At 36.2% G+C, this 15,209-nt stretch overlaps 1 protein-coding gene and 1 pseudogene across 1 annotated transcript in view; both read right to left on the bottom strand.

Annotated features, from left to right (window-relative positions):
- Window positions 1–15,209, bottom strand: part of PTH2R (parathyroid hormone 2 receptor) — a 141,491-nt gene that overhangs the window by 22,782 nt on the left and 103,500 nt on the right. Inside the window, exon 9 of the mRNA XM_070070279.2 lies at window positions 11,315–11,378. Within this exon, the coding sequence (XP_069926380.1) occupies window positions 11,315–11,378 (64 nt within the window). The remainder of the gene's footprint in view (window positions 1–11,314; window positions 11,379–15,209) is intronic.
- Window positions 13,350–13,955, bottom strand: LOC127491707 (nuclear transcription factor Y subunit beta pseudogene; annotated as a pseudogene).

A 15,209-nucleotide genomic window follows, 5' to 3' on the forward strand; every position in this document is an offset into this window, starting at 1 on the left:
GTTAAACAGACATTTTTTTAATGAAGACATCCAAATAGCCAACAGACACATGAAAAATTGCTCAGGATCACTAGCCATTACAGAAATGTAAATCAAAACCACAATGAGGTTTAAGCTCACCACAATTAGAATGGGTCTCATATAAAAATCAACAAATAACAAATGCTGGAGAGGATGTGAGGGTAAAGGTACCCTGATCCACTGTTGGTTGTAATGTAAACTGGTCCTGCCACTATGGAAGACAGTATAGAGACAACTCAGAATCTGAACATAGACCTACCATATGACCTAGCCATCCCACTCCTGGGAATTTACCCAAGGGAAATAAAATCAGAATATAAAGTTAATGTGTACCCTCATGTTTATTGCAACTCTATTCATAAATAGCTAAACTATGGAATCAACTCAGATGCCCATCAACTGAAGACTGGATAAAGAAATTAGAGGATATGTACTCCATAGAATACTACACAGTGGTAAAAAAAAAATGAAATCCTGTCATTTACAACAAAGTGGATGAAACTGGAAAACATCATACTTAGTGAAATAAGCCAGTCCAAAAAGGACAAATACCATATGTTCTTCCTGATGTGTGGTGAAGAATAGAACACCTAAAATATAATCTACCAAAGTGACACTTTGACACTTTGAGATAAAATGATTTTGAATAACCCTTGTCTCAACTGTTGAGTAACAGTTTTTTTCAAACTATTTGTTAAACTTTTTAGTTACTATAGAGTTAAACATATGTTGACAACTTTAATTGAAAATAGCTATTAGTAAAAAATAAGAATTGGATTAGGAGAGGGAGTAGGTAGAAAGTTGGGTGTTTGGATGGGAATGCAGGTACAGTGGGAACAATCACTATGTTAAAGCTATATTTATGACATGAATGAAGTTTGCACACCTTAAATAAAAGGTTTCTGGAAAAATTTTTGAAATAAAAAAGATGCTTACATGGAAGGCAAGGAAATAACTACCAACAAGCATATTATCTCTTCCTGAAGAAAAGATAATGACAAATAGATTAAATTGATTAAGTCATACCAGAAAAAAAAAAGCCTACACTAAAGAAAGATTGAAGCCTGCAGATGGTAAGGTGGCAATAAATAACAGGGAGCAAGACCAAGATAATTTTTTTTTATTTGAAGGAGAGGGAAGGAGAGAGAGAGCTTCCACTGGCTGGCTCATTCCCCCAGATGCACACCACACCCTTCTGGGTCTGCTCTGGGCTGGAGGCAAAAGCCTGGAATTAGATCTAGGTCTCCTACCTAGTGGGTCCAGGAGTCCAACTACTTGAGCCATCATCTGTTGACTCTCAGAGCCCACATTGACAGGAAGCTGGAGTCAGGAGCTAAAAGCCAGAGATCAAACCCCCATAATGTGACAACGGACACAAGCATCATAATCACCAGGTTAAATACCCAGTCACTCACTGTTATTTTTTAAAGAGTTAATACACAATTCTAATAGAAATAATTTAGAGAATCATTGCATATCCCATGCTACCTTGTGGAGACAAATTTTTGCTTGAAGGTCTATTTCAAGAAAACTAGAAGTAAAATAGTATTTTAAAAAGAGAGTGAGACTGGCTGGCCTCAGAATCAGCCCTAAAGGCACTCGGATCTGGCTGAAAAGCCCATGAGAGTATTTCAGGCATGGAAAGCCAAGACACTCTGGCAAAAAGATCTCTGTGAGTGAGATCCCAGTGGAAAGAACAGGTCTTCAAAGAGGGAGGTGCCTTTCTCTGAAGGGAGGAGAGAACCTCCACTTTGACTATGACCGTGTCTAAACAAGATAAGAGTCGGAGAACTCAAGGGGCTTCCATAGCCTTGGAAACTCATGACTGGTGCATAGGGAGATTACTGATGCCATAAACAGGAGTGTCAATTGGTAAAGTCAACAACAGGAGTCACTGTGCACTTACTCCTCATGTAGGATCTCGGTCCTTAACGTGCTGTACACTGAGGCTTAATGCTATAACGAGTACTCAAACAGTATATTTCACTTTGTGTTTCTATGGGGGTGCAAACTGTTGAAATCTTTACTTAATGTACACTAAACTGATCTTCTGTAAAAAAAAAAAAAAAAAAAAAAAAAAAGAAAGAAATTTTCAATTCCCAACTTGACTCTCACTGGGATTAAACATGACAATAGGTCTGATCTGATTTCATCATCATTTTAAAAAAATCATCTATTATTTTTCACTTTATGTTTCTGTGTGGGAGCAAACTGTTGAAATACTTACTTAAGGTATACTAAGCTGATCTTCTGTATATTAAGATAATCGAAAATGAATCTTGATGTGAATGGAAGGGGAGAGGGAGTGGGAAAGGGGAGGGTTGTTGGTGGGAGGGACGGTATGGGGGGGGAAGCCATTGTAACCCATGAGTCGTACTTTGGAAATTTATATTCATTAAATAATAGATAAAAAAAAATAATAAAATAAAATAAAAAAAATAAAAAAAAAGAGAGTGAGACTGGCCTCAGAATCAGCTATTAAGGCATTCAGGTCTGGCTAAAAAGTCCATGAGAGCATGTCAGGCATGGAAAGCCAAGACACTGTGACAAAAAAATTTATCTACATGAAAGATCTTTGTGAGTGAGATCCCAGTGGAAAGAAAGGGCCATCAAAGAAGGAGGTACCGTTCTCTGAAAGGAAGAGAGAACTTTCACTTTGATTATGGCCCTAAATAATGTTGGAGTTTATGGATTCAAAAGGCTTCCATAGCCTTGGCAGCTCATGACAAGAGCCTCTGTCCTCTGTCCTTAATGAGTGGTACTGTGAGAGTTAACGGTAAAACTAGTCTTCAAACAATACTTTACATTTTTTGTGTCTGTGTGGGTGCAAACTGTTGAAATCTTTCCTTAGTATAGAGTTGATCTTCTGTATATAGATATTTAAAAATGAACCTTAATGAAGAATGGGATGGAAGAGGGAGTAGGAGTTGGGGCAGGAGTTAGGGGGGCAGGTTTGGGGGAAAGAACTGCTATAATCCAAAAGCTGTACCTATGAAATTTATATGTATTAAATAAAAACCTTCTAAAAATAAAATAAAACAAAAAGAGTGAGAATGTGGGGGAATAAAATGACCATTAGAATCATTAAAGCCAATAACACATTTTTTGTAAGTATCATTTTTACGTAGTGCAAATATAGAAATTAGATTCTAATTTATGGGTCAGATGTATGGCCTAGCAGTTAGGACACAGGTTAGAATACCCACATCTCATATCAGAGTACTGTGTTTGAATCCTAGTTTTACTCCCTCTTCCAGCTTCCTGCTAATGAAGTCCTTAGGAGGCATCAGGTGATAACTCAAGTAGTTTTGTCCCTGACATCCCCATGGGACACCTGGACCTGGACTGAGCTCCTGGCTCCTGGATTAACCCGGCCCAGCCAAGGCCCAGTCATCACAGGCAGGAACCAGCAGATGGGAGTTCCTTTTCTTGCTCTCACTCTCACTCACTCTCTCAAATAAATAAACAAACATTTCAAGTGATTTAAATACATTTAAAGATTTATTTGGCATGAACTACAGATTAAACAAAGAGCTCAATTTGCATCCAGGAACCCTGATTCTTAGGCTACCCGATCTCTGAGACTTTGCTCCTGAAGGTCCCTGTGCCGGGCTCCTTCTCCTCATCCCTCCACTTACTCACCCTTCACAACTCAGCACATTTTCAAGTTAAAGGTTGAATATCCTATCTTCTCAAAAGCTATTTCTGATACCCTGTCCCACCTGATCACTTGAATTTAAATGTGTGTCTTGCCCACCATGCTTAAGCTATGTGAGGAGAAACTGGTGTCTTTCTAGCCTCTCATCTGCATTGTCTCACACATTTCTTGTGATGTTCTTGGTGTTTAATCATAAATTTGTTAAGTGAATGAGTGAATAAGTGACTGAATGACAAATGCACAATCTAAACCCTGCTTACCCTGGGGTAAGTCAGCATATCCCCTCTCATAGAATTTTCACTTCTAGGTATGTCTCATAAAAGATACAATCAGAGAAAGGAGTCAAAACTTAGAAAGAATATCTATAAAAATATTTTGTCCCACTTGCAATTTCTATCTATGCCTTTGGATATTTTCTGGAGAGGCATGCTTTCCCCGCCTTTCTGATCTTTCCTTCCACTTAGTCATTCCAAGTAGATAGACAAGCCCATGACAAATATCATAAACTATCTGTTGAACAAAGAGATTAATTTTTAGCTTGGATACACAATGATTCTATGAAGTAAACGTCTAAAAAGAAGTAAGTATATACCAATAAAAACAGGCCCAGAAGATAAATAATCATTATTAACTCATATTTTCCTTATACTCACCAACATCTATAACACAAACCATAAGTTCTCACAGTTAACATCAGTTCTCTGAAGGGCTACTCAAAAGTCAAAATCTCAGCAAAATGTTAGATCAAAATACACAAGTTATCATCAAAATGCCTCCCAATGTAAATATTCCTTGATTATATGGCTGATTTTTGAGATTTTACCAGAACATGAACTACTGTTAGCAGAAAAATAAGGAGATAAATTCTACTGATTCCAGTATTTTTAATTTGAGATTTTTTAAAATTGTTTAATGCCTGTTGAAGGTTGCTTGAAATACTGAGTTTTGGATTTTCTATTTATTATATCCATCTGTCAATCAATATTGCTTAGATGTATATATAATAAGAAAAGTGTCTCTGGGAGAAAACTCTATCCTTCATTTGGAGATATTTATTTTCAAAATGAAACTTCATGTTTACTAATGACTAGCTCTTCTAAGATTTTAACACATATGAATACAGCCACCAACAATGCTTCAATTTTATCCTACAATTCTAAAATCAAGTACTTCCTTCCAAATTTGTACTGAACTCTGTAGTTAACTCTAAAATTCAGTTCTTTTGATATAACTTCTTGTGACCATATGATTCTTTTACTCTTTATGATACTTTACTCTTTTAAATTTAGTTTTCCTTATATGTCAATTAGAGGTTTTAACCATTTCTGATCAGTTTACACAAAGATATACAATCATCCAATTACTAAACTCTATACTATCATAATAGCCAAAGCCAGAATTAAGTAAGGGACCCAATGTGGGCTTAAAATTCTGGGTAAATAATTTAGTTATAACACATGTGAAGTATATCCAAAACTAAGCCCCTACAATATAAAGGCAGGACCCAGCCTCTCATTTGTCTCCCTTAGCCCAACGTGTCATTGCCTATCCTTTTCCAAAAGGGATTCACTGAGTTGAGGGAGTGATATAGCTGGCCCAGCAAGGTTCTAATCACCCGACTCAACAACCAATGGATAAAACCATGATGGCCAATGGTGAGAGGAGGGGTTTGTTGAGGGGAATTCCAGATCCAGGCAGGGAAATTTCAGGTCTTGGGCATAAGGTAACTACCAGTTGAAGGTAACCCCCACCCCCTCCCATCAGACCAAATGAAACTCACTTAGCCATCATAAATTCCTGAAAGAGTATGGTATCACCAAACAATCAAAGGAATATCACAAGTACCACAGACCAACCAGGGCCTTGAACATGAACTGAAAACACACCTCTCAGTCCATTAAAATCTGTAAGAACCTCCACCTCTAATTCTCTCAGGAGGCCCAGGAATTAATCAATAGTTATGTGGCTCCTTGCTCTATGTTTTGCAATAAATACCTACTTTCTTCCACTACCCAAAGTCAATGATTGCTTTCTGTGTGCAGGCAAGCAGACCCAGGTTTGGGTGACCTATAGCAAGCAACACCTCCAACTTGTTTGGGGTATTGTTCAGCATCAAATTTATTTAAATAAGACCATGCCTGATATCCACAATACAGTAAGGTTTTTTTAAAAAACCTTACATCCTAAAGTTAAAGAGTTTTTTAATTGCAAATGAAGCCAAATAGATGGAAAGAACTTTTTCTATGAATTGAAGAAACAGTTTGACATGTTTGGGAATGGACGTGAAAAGAACACAGTGGGAAAAAAGGTAGATTATCGTCTTTGTTTGGTCACAATAACCATGTGACTTTTACCTACATGAGCTACCATTTCCTTCCCTAGAAAATGAAAAGGTTGCATGAAAAGGATTCAGAAGTTCTATGATTTTACTTGTTTTCTGCTCTCAGTTCTCAGTTACCTTGAATATCTACTATGTATGCAAGCATTGCTGTCTCAACAACTATTAATTGACTAGCTACCATGTTCCAGGAAACCCACTTAATGCTAGGAATAAAAATGGTGTAAAAGTAAACATGATTGTTGTTCAATAAGCCTCACAGTTTAGTGGGCAAGATGGACATTCAACACCCTGTGAAAAATATTATTCATGGTGGTGATGTTCAGAAGAAAAATCTTACTGTGTTCTGTGGATTATAATAGGTGACATCATTTATATTGCAGGGCATCAAGGAAGTCACATAGAACTTAGAATAGAGACTTATTAGAGGCTGGAAGGATGGGAGAGAGGACAGAGGGAAGTTGGATGTGGCTTCTAAAACACATTCAGATATAAGTGAGTTTCACTGTAACAAAACACAGTGGACTGCTATAGTTCTTAACAATGTAGAATATACCATATAATGAGCTAGTAGAGAGGGGCTTGTAGAGTTCCATCAGAAAGAGGAGATCTGAATATGGAGAGACTAGTTGCCAGGTTCAATCAGCTATGTTATCCCTATGTATTGAGATATTGCACTATAGCTCATAAAAATACACATGTATTACATGTGAGTCAAAATATTCTTCTCAAATCTTGAAAAAAGTATCCTATAATTCATATGGAAACACAAGAGAACCCTGAATAGCTAAAGCAATCTTAAATAACAAAATTAAGCTGCAGGCATAACAACACCAGATTTCAAGACATACTACAGGGCAGTACTTTTTTGTACTGGTACAAAAAAGATATGTAGACCAATGGAATAGAATAGAAACCCCAGAAATTAATCCACTCAGGTACAACCAACTAATCTTTGACAATCAAACCAAAGCCATTTCCTAGAGAAAGGACAGTCTCTTCAACAAATGCTGTTGAGGAAATAGGATCTCCACATGCATAAGTATGAAATGAGACCCCTACCTTATACCTTATACAAAAATCAACACAAATGAATCAATGATTTAAATCTATGACCTAATAAAAACAAATTACTAGAGGAAAATATTGGGAAAACCCTGCAAGATGTTGACCTAAGTAAAGACTTCTGGAATCCAAGACTCCAGAAACACAGGCAGTAAAAGAAAAAATAGACAAATGGAAATGCATCAAGCTAAGAAGCTTCTGCACAGCAAAGAAAACACTCAGCAAAGTGAAGAGGCAATGAATAGAATGGAAGAAAATATTTGCAAATTATGTATCTGATAAAGGATTAAAATCCAGGAAATACAAGGAGCTCAAGGAACTCAACAACAACAAAACAAACAATCCAGTTAAGAAATGGGCAAAGAACATGAACATGCATTTTTCAACGGAAGAAATACAAATGATCAATGGACACATGAAAAAATGTTCAGGATCACTAGCCATCAGAGAAATACAAATAAAAACAAAAAGGAAGTTTCACATCACCCAAGTTAGAGTGATTATCACCCAAAAATCAAAAAATAACAAATGATGGTTATTATGTGGAGGAAAAGGTATACTAATCCACAGTTGGTGGGAAAGTAAATTAGTACAACCATTATGGAAGACAGTATGAAGATTCTTCAGAAATCCTAAAATAAATCTGCCATATGACCCAGCCATCCCACTCCTGGGAATTTGAAGGTAAAATCAAAATATGAAAGAGTTATTTGTGCCTCCATGTTTACAGCAGCTCAATTCACAATAGCTAAGATGTGAGGTCAACCCAGATATCCATCAACTAATGACTGGATAAAGAAATTGTATAATATATATAAACAATGAAATAATATTCAGCCATAAAAAGGAATGAAATCCTGTCTTTTACAACAAACTGGAGACTACTATGCTTCATGAAATAAAAAAGGCAAATACCATGTTTTCTTTGATTTGTGGTAGTTAATATAGAATACAAAAAAGTATAAGAAGGAACCTGATATCTTATTACTTGATTATTATTTATAGATCTTGTCTACATCCCTATGGAACAGTGGTCTTTCTACTTTTTACTTGTTGAACACGATGGTTAGTGATACATTAAGCCTGTGATTATAAAGTAAATTTAAATCATGTTATTGGAAAACTTAAAGAAAGGAAGGAAGGAAGGGGGTTTGGTGGAGTGATGGAGGTATCTTTAAGTTATATCCATGAAATATATGAAATCTGTTCTTTACTAAAAAATTTTAATGACATAATTTTTAAAGTGTTTTTAAGTACAATGAAGTAAGTAATAGAAGGAGGCACATCCCACCCTTCCAGAGGTATCACAAGCATGTGGAATAGACCTGAGATGGGACAGAGGTGAACAAGTCCAAAGAACTCATAATAAAACAGCATGGCTAGGATACAGTGTGTACACGTGTATGTGTGTGAGTGACAGGGCATTCTCTGTATTTTAGATTTCATTATAAGTGCAAGGAGCTCATAGCTCTGGATCATGGATCCTAAACTTAGAATTCCAGCTCTACCATTTACTATCTTTGAGACCTTGGGCAATTACTTCATTCAGAGTTATAATGGGGATTAGATAAACTGATATAAATAAAATGTTTAAAACAATGTCTAGCACACGATTAGAATTATGTCATGTTTGTTGTTGTTATCTGTATCTGCTTCATGACACATAATCAACCAAAGGATGGAGCACCACGCTGAGTGTTGACATTAAGTTTTAGTCCTATTTCTTCCTTTACAGGCTGGCTTTCCAGTGAAATGAGAGCTGTGGGCTTCATGGTCCCAGGATCTCTCCAGGGTCTGAAATCCTTGGAAGAAAATACACAGAAGTGTTTTTCTGGAAATCAATACTACACAAATTCACATTCAAATTAGCCCAGAGACTTCTGCTTCTGTTTCTGCTTCTGTTTCTGCAAAGGCGATAGTGTAAGAATAATTACAAATACAAAAAGAAGCTTAATTCTTCCTGTTGAAAAATGGGAGGAAAGAGTTTCCTCTCTCCTTTTTTTCGGAGTATTTAACTTAAAAAATTTCCAAGTACTTTCTTATCTCTTTAAAATGTATGCAAATCATTTTGAAAATTAGAAAAGTCTTTTGTCAGCTTTATGACCCAGGAATACCTTTCTCAAGGACCTTGGAACCATCTCTTTAAGATGCAAAAGATAGCAACCCTGTCTCCAGGCTTTTGTAGGAGGCTGGGAGCCTAACTTCTGCAGGAGCCTAAAGACAAAACTACTTCCTGCCATAAAGAGATGAAAAGTTTACTTTTCCTCTGGATAAAGCTAATTAGCTAACAGATGGTCACTGCAATTACCAGGTAATTGGGATGAATCCTGTGTGCTAAGTGTTCTTCTCAGGTCCTGTTATTTGAGAAGCAGTTATTTCAGGAAGCATGCGTATCATGCTTTGTATCCACTTGCCTATTTAGAGGATCTGTCTCTGCAATCTCTTAGCAGTTTGCTTATAATATGCATCACATTCTGGTTTAATAATTTTGAACTAAAAGTGTTCTCTTTCTCTGCTACCTTTGTGGAAAAGATTTTTGAGTCAGGAGATTTTGTCTTTAATAACATTTCCCCAGCAATAGAAAGCTAAAAAGAGCGTGGCTCCCAACATCATAAAAAAGAAATGTTGGATAATCCATAAATCAAATAAATAAATGTTTAAGACTTTATTTAAGGGGCCAGCACTTTGGCACAGCAGGTTAAATCCCTGGCTTGCAGTGCTGGCATCCCATATGGGCACTGATTCAAGTTCCTGCTGCTCCACTTCTGATCCAGCTCTCTGCTAATGTACCTGGAAAAGAGGATGGCCCAAGTCCTTGCGCCACTGCACCCACGTGGAAGACCTAGAAGAAGCTCCTGGATCCTGGCTTCAGATTGGCTCAGCTCTGACTGTTGCAGCCATTTGGGGAGCAAACCAGCATATAGAAGACCTCTCTCAGACTTCACCTCTCTCTGTAACTCTTTCAAATAAATCTTTTTAAAAAACTTTATTTAACTCATCAGAGAGCACAGTTACAGGATGGCAAACAAACTCAAAATCTAAAGAAAACTAGCACCTCTAAGGAGAGGTGGAATTGCACAGTTACCTCCCTGGGGCAGATGCCAAAACAAAACAGAGCTATAAGAAGAATCCAGATAAAATAATAAATAAATTGCTCAACAGTGAGCTACTCCAAAAGGAAACTAAAAAAAACAAACCAATTTATAATAACAATTAAAAAAGAAAACAATACATGGGAGTCATCTTAACCTTCACGGTAAAAGATTTATACTTTGAAAATTATAAAATTTTGATATATACAATAAATGAGAAGACACGTTGAGTTAGAAGAATGAATATTGTTAAAATGTCCATAATATCCAAGGCGATATGCAGATTCAATGCAATCCCTATCAAAATCTCAGTAGCATTCTTCACAGTAATAGAAAAAAACAATTCTGAAATTCATATTTGGGGAGCAGCATTGTGGCCTAATAGGTTATGCTGCAGCCTGCAATGCCAGCATCTCATATGGGTGCTGGTTCAAGTCCCACCTGCTCCACTTCCAATCTAGCTCCTTGATGATGCATATGAGAAAGCAGCAGAGGATGGCCCAAGTCCTTGGGTCCCTGCACCAATATGGGAGACCCAGAAAAAGCTCCTGGCGACTGGCTTTGGCCTGGTACAGCTCTGGCCATTGCAGCCATTTGGGGAATTACCAGAGAATGGAAGACCTCTCTCTCTCCCCCAATTTCTCTGTAACTCTGCCTTGCAAAAAATAAAATAAATCTTTATAAAAATAATGTCATATATCTTATTATCTAATCCACTTAACCCCTGGGTGATATATTCCAAAAAGATTTAAACAAAGCTTTAGAATGAATCATACTACAGAAAGCCATTTGTTACTCCTCTGCTATTCCAGGCAATCAGAACATTAAAGTGGAGATATAATATAGTAGACGGAAAAAGGGAAGGTATTTTGACTTTCCAACACCCTAAATATAAATATTTATAGATATTTTTAAGTCTGGAAATTGACCCCATATACTAGCAGATCAACAGAAGGGTACATGCTTTTGACATGAGTCTCAATATTCAGGAAAGAGTCTGATTTGCAACCCAGACTCTCTCAACAGCTATTGCTATACATGTGTGTCTCCCAAAGCTATTGTAAAGAGAGATACACTTTCTCCTGGTTTTAGCAGGAGTTTGATTATTGTCTTTTAAACTATACAAGCTTTTAAACTTACCCCAATTGCCACTAAGATGGGGGCTTGATAAATCCACTTATCTCCAGCAGTAAGTTCCCAGCACCTGAAACGTAAAAAAGAAATAGGCAACAGCAAATAGGTAATAGACAATAAGAAAATTGGTAAATACCAATATCTATAGCTCCAAGCTTCTGTAAGAAACAACTAGGTTAAAATATTATCTTAAAACATACAAACAAGTGAAAAAACATGTAACGGGTCCTAGGTTGGTTTCCATACTTCGAGATACCCCTTGTGTAAGTAGAATATCATGAATATTACTGAATTACGTTTCTTTTTTTTCAGTGAACTGTTGTTTATAATTGAAAAGATGTCAATAGTCAAAATGTCCAGTAGAGGAGTAAATAAATTATCATTCATTCATACAATAGAATAATAATCCAATAAAAATTATGCAGAAGACCATGCATGACCTAGCAAAGACATTAACAGTACATTGTCAAGTGAAAAAAGCAGGTTACAAAACAATACGCACAATTAGCCCATTTTTATAAAAATATACATATTTTATAAAGTAAAAGGACAAATTATATTTATCAAAATATTAAAACTGGTTATTTCAAAATGGTAGGATGATAGTTGATTCTGCTTAGCTACCCATCCCTTTTTTTCCTATTTGAATCTTCTATAATGAATATTTTTTTAAACAAGGGGGTGGGAGAACGGAATTATTACCTAGAGTAGACAAAATATGCCCTCAAAAGCTCCTGGCAAAGTCAGTGGGAGACTGCTTCTGGCTTATAAATTTGAGTGTCCTTCAAAGATGTAATTCACTCAAACTTCCATTTAGACAAAGTATACATTAGCAATCTGCGATATCAAAATTTTTAAAACTACCGTGAGTTAACTATCACAATAAAAAACAGATGAGAAAACACAAATCCTTATTTTAAAAAAGGAACAACAAAGATACATACTACTAAATTACATAAAGTTACATCATCTAAATTTAATTCAATGCAAAGATCAAGATAGCACACGAAGTAAATCATAGTTTCTCTTTCACACTGTTCATAGAACTTGCTCTGTTCTCATTCTTATTCACTCATCGTGCAAAAAGCATACACATATAATGATGTTCAGTGTTTTTTGGTTTCCACAGTATAATAGAAAACTTGAGATTTCAATAAAAAATGTAAAATGAGAACATTTGCCATCAGATTATAAAATTCCTCTTCTGAAAAAGGATAGTATAATACTTGAATTTATGCTTTCAAATAAAATAAATAAACCAAATGAGAGAGGCACCATTTTAAGGGCTCTAGAAATACATTAAATTTAAATGAATTCTAAAACTTACAATAATGTAGCTCAAAAACAAATCTAGTTTTAACAAAGTCTCTAATAAGTAAAACTATGTTAACAGGCACAATGAACAATGTAAACACTGTTAACAGGAACCAAGTTTAAAAGGGCAGACAATAGATTCCTCTGCATTCACAATTATTCAACTACATTTTTAAATAGTACTGCTTTGAATATTTTACAAAAAAATCGATTTTAATAAATATGTAAAATGCTAAAAGTCTAGCTAGCTTATCATGCAAGATACTATATGCAGCCAAGACAAACTCACATTTATAATAAAGGCAGCAATCAAAATGAACTCTACTCTTATATTTTATCAAAAGGGCAAATATCATGAATTAACCCATCTGCTTACTGGAATTATAAAAGTAACATGGTTCACTATGAAAATAAGAAACTGTGTACAAATCTCTGACCATAATAAATTGCAATATACAGTGCATACCAGAGTCATACAGAGCAACAAATTCTCATACGCGACAAATATATAGTAATACCTTTAAAATCCAAATTGTTGTTTAAAATCATTCATGAAAAAGATCCTCAATTCAGAATTAACACCTCAATTAGTCAAGCTTCAGCAAGCTATATTACAGCTATTTAATGTACAAAGAGACCTTTTTTTCACCATTTTCTTCTAATGTCTCTGTTCCAGAATCACACAGACTCTCTCTTCTCTATATTCCCACCCTAGTATTTTTTCAGATCATGAAAACTGAATTTGTTGTACACCAGAAATCCGTTTATATGATGTTGTTTAAAGCATAACATTGTGGTGTTGACCATTGGCAGTTATTAAGCTGGCAAGTAACTGGTTAGCGAATGCCTCCTCTGTAATCTCTTCACTTAGTCCTGCTGTCTGTGGCTGCTCCATCAATTCCTTTCTCTCTTTCCATAGCCTCTCTGAATTTCTAAAGGTGCAGTTTTGGAGGCTCCATATAAGGGTCAAAGTCCAAGGTGGACATGGCAAAGAGAATGTCTTCTCCATTGATTGTCTTCTGTTTCTATTGATGACAACTTTCATTTGCTTCAGATGGTACAAAGCTAATGAACTCACTCACACATCCTTGAACACATTCTTAGGCATCTTTTGCAATCTTTCCTGTTTGAGGTAGGGCATTCTTCATTACCTTTGTCACAGTGGAAAATAATCTCGTTCTTGGAAACTTTTTTTTGATCCATTTGTGTCTTCGTGATCACTCATGCTGTCCTCAGCATCATTGTGAGGTTGTATAACATAGCTGCTACCTCCAACGTAGTCTCCTGGAATTTCCAGTTGAGAAGTATCTGTGATGGAACTGCCATCATACATTGTCACAAAATACTGTCAGAGACAAGGTGTCTAAACTTTGCCCGATTTCAACCTCTAATGCAGTCCTAGTTGGCTCCCATCTCTAATCTGCTGTTTTAGTGAATTACTTTTCTAGAGACAAGAGTCAAAATCATATTTCCAAAGCCACAGAAAATTTGTAGTTTATTAAACATGCTATAACTGAGGCTTTACTTTTATTATCATCAGGATGAGCCATTTTCAGATTTGTTGATTGGGGCTGGCGCTGTGGCATAGCAGGTAAAGTTGCCACCTGCAGTGCCGTCATCCCATATGGGCATGGGTTCAAGTCCCGACTGCTCCACTTCTGATCCAGCTCTCTGCTATGGACTGGGGAAGCAGTAGAGGATGGCCCAAGTCCTTGGGCCCCTGCGCCCATGTGAGAGATCCAGAAGAAGCTCCAGGCTTCTGGCTTTGGATCAGCCAAGTTCTAGCTGTTGCAGCCATCTGGGGAGTGAACAAGCAGATGGAAAACTTCTCCCTCTCTCTGCCTCTGCCTCTCTGTAACTCTGCCTTTCAAATAAATAAATAAATCTTTTTAAAAATTTGTTTGATGAAGAATTCCTCTCTCTTTTCTGAAATTACAGCAGTATGACTTGATAACTCCATAAACTGTATAACTCTGACAATAATGCGAATGACATCCATAGAAATGCAATAGAGTACTGTATGCAAGTGATTTTTTACCATAGAAATGAACACTAGCTATGTTCAGTGGAGGATGTAATTGATTAGTACCCTGTAAATATTGACCAGTTTTCACTTTATTTGTAAGTTTTCAGTATTTATTTTTTTTATTTACTTACTATAAACAAGTGATTCTTCTTTGATTTCTCTTTTGAACCAATTATAACATCTTACTATTTCTCTTGTTAATTAATGAGTTTTTAGAATCATTGACAGGTGTTCATTATATATTTGTGTTAGATCTATGATTTTACCTTTAATTTTTTTAAATCTTTCCTTTTAAAATTTTCTTTTACTTTTGGTTTTGAACAGATTCAATATACTTCATAGATACGATTCTACGAATATAATAATTTTTCCTTCCTCTCTGTCCCTCCCTTTCCCTCCTACCCTCCCATTCTCCTTCCCCTTCCTTCCCCTCCTCATCCTACTCCTTCTCCTTCTCTTCCTCCTCTTCTTTCTTCCTTTTCCTTCTCCTTCTCCTTCTTCCATTTTGAGATATTACAGTCAAGGGCTTAACTCTCCACCAAATAAAGAGGTTCAACAGGT

Source organism: Oryctolagus cuniculus, chromosome 3 (genome assembly GCF_051225735.1).
Source record: "Oryctolagus cuniculus isolate XC-2025 breed Fujian yellow rabbit chromosome 3, ASM5122573v1, whole genome shotgun sequence".
NCBI classification, from domain to species: domain Eukaryota; kingdom Metazoa; phylum Chordata; class Mammalia; order Lagomorpha; family Leporidae; genus Oryctolagus; species Oryctolagus cuniculus.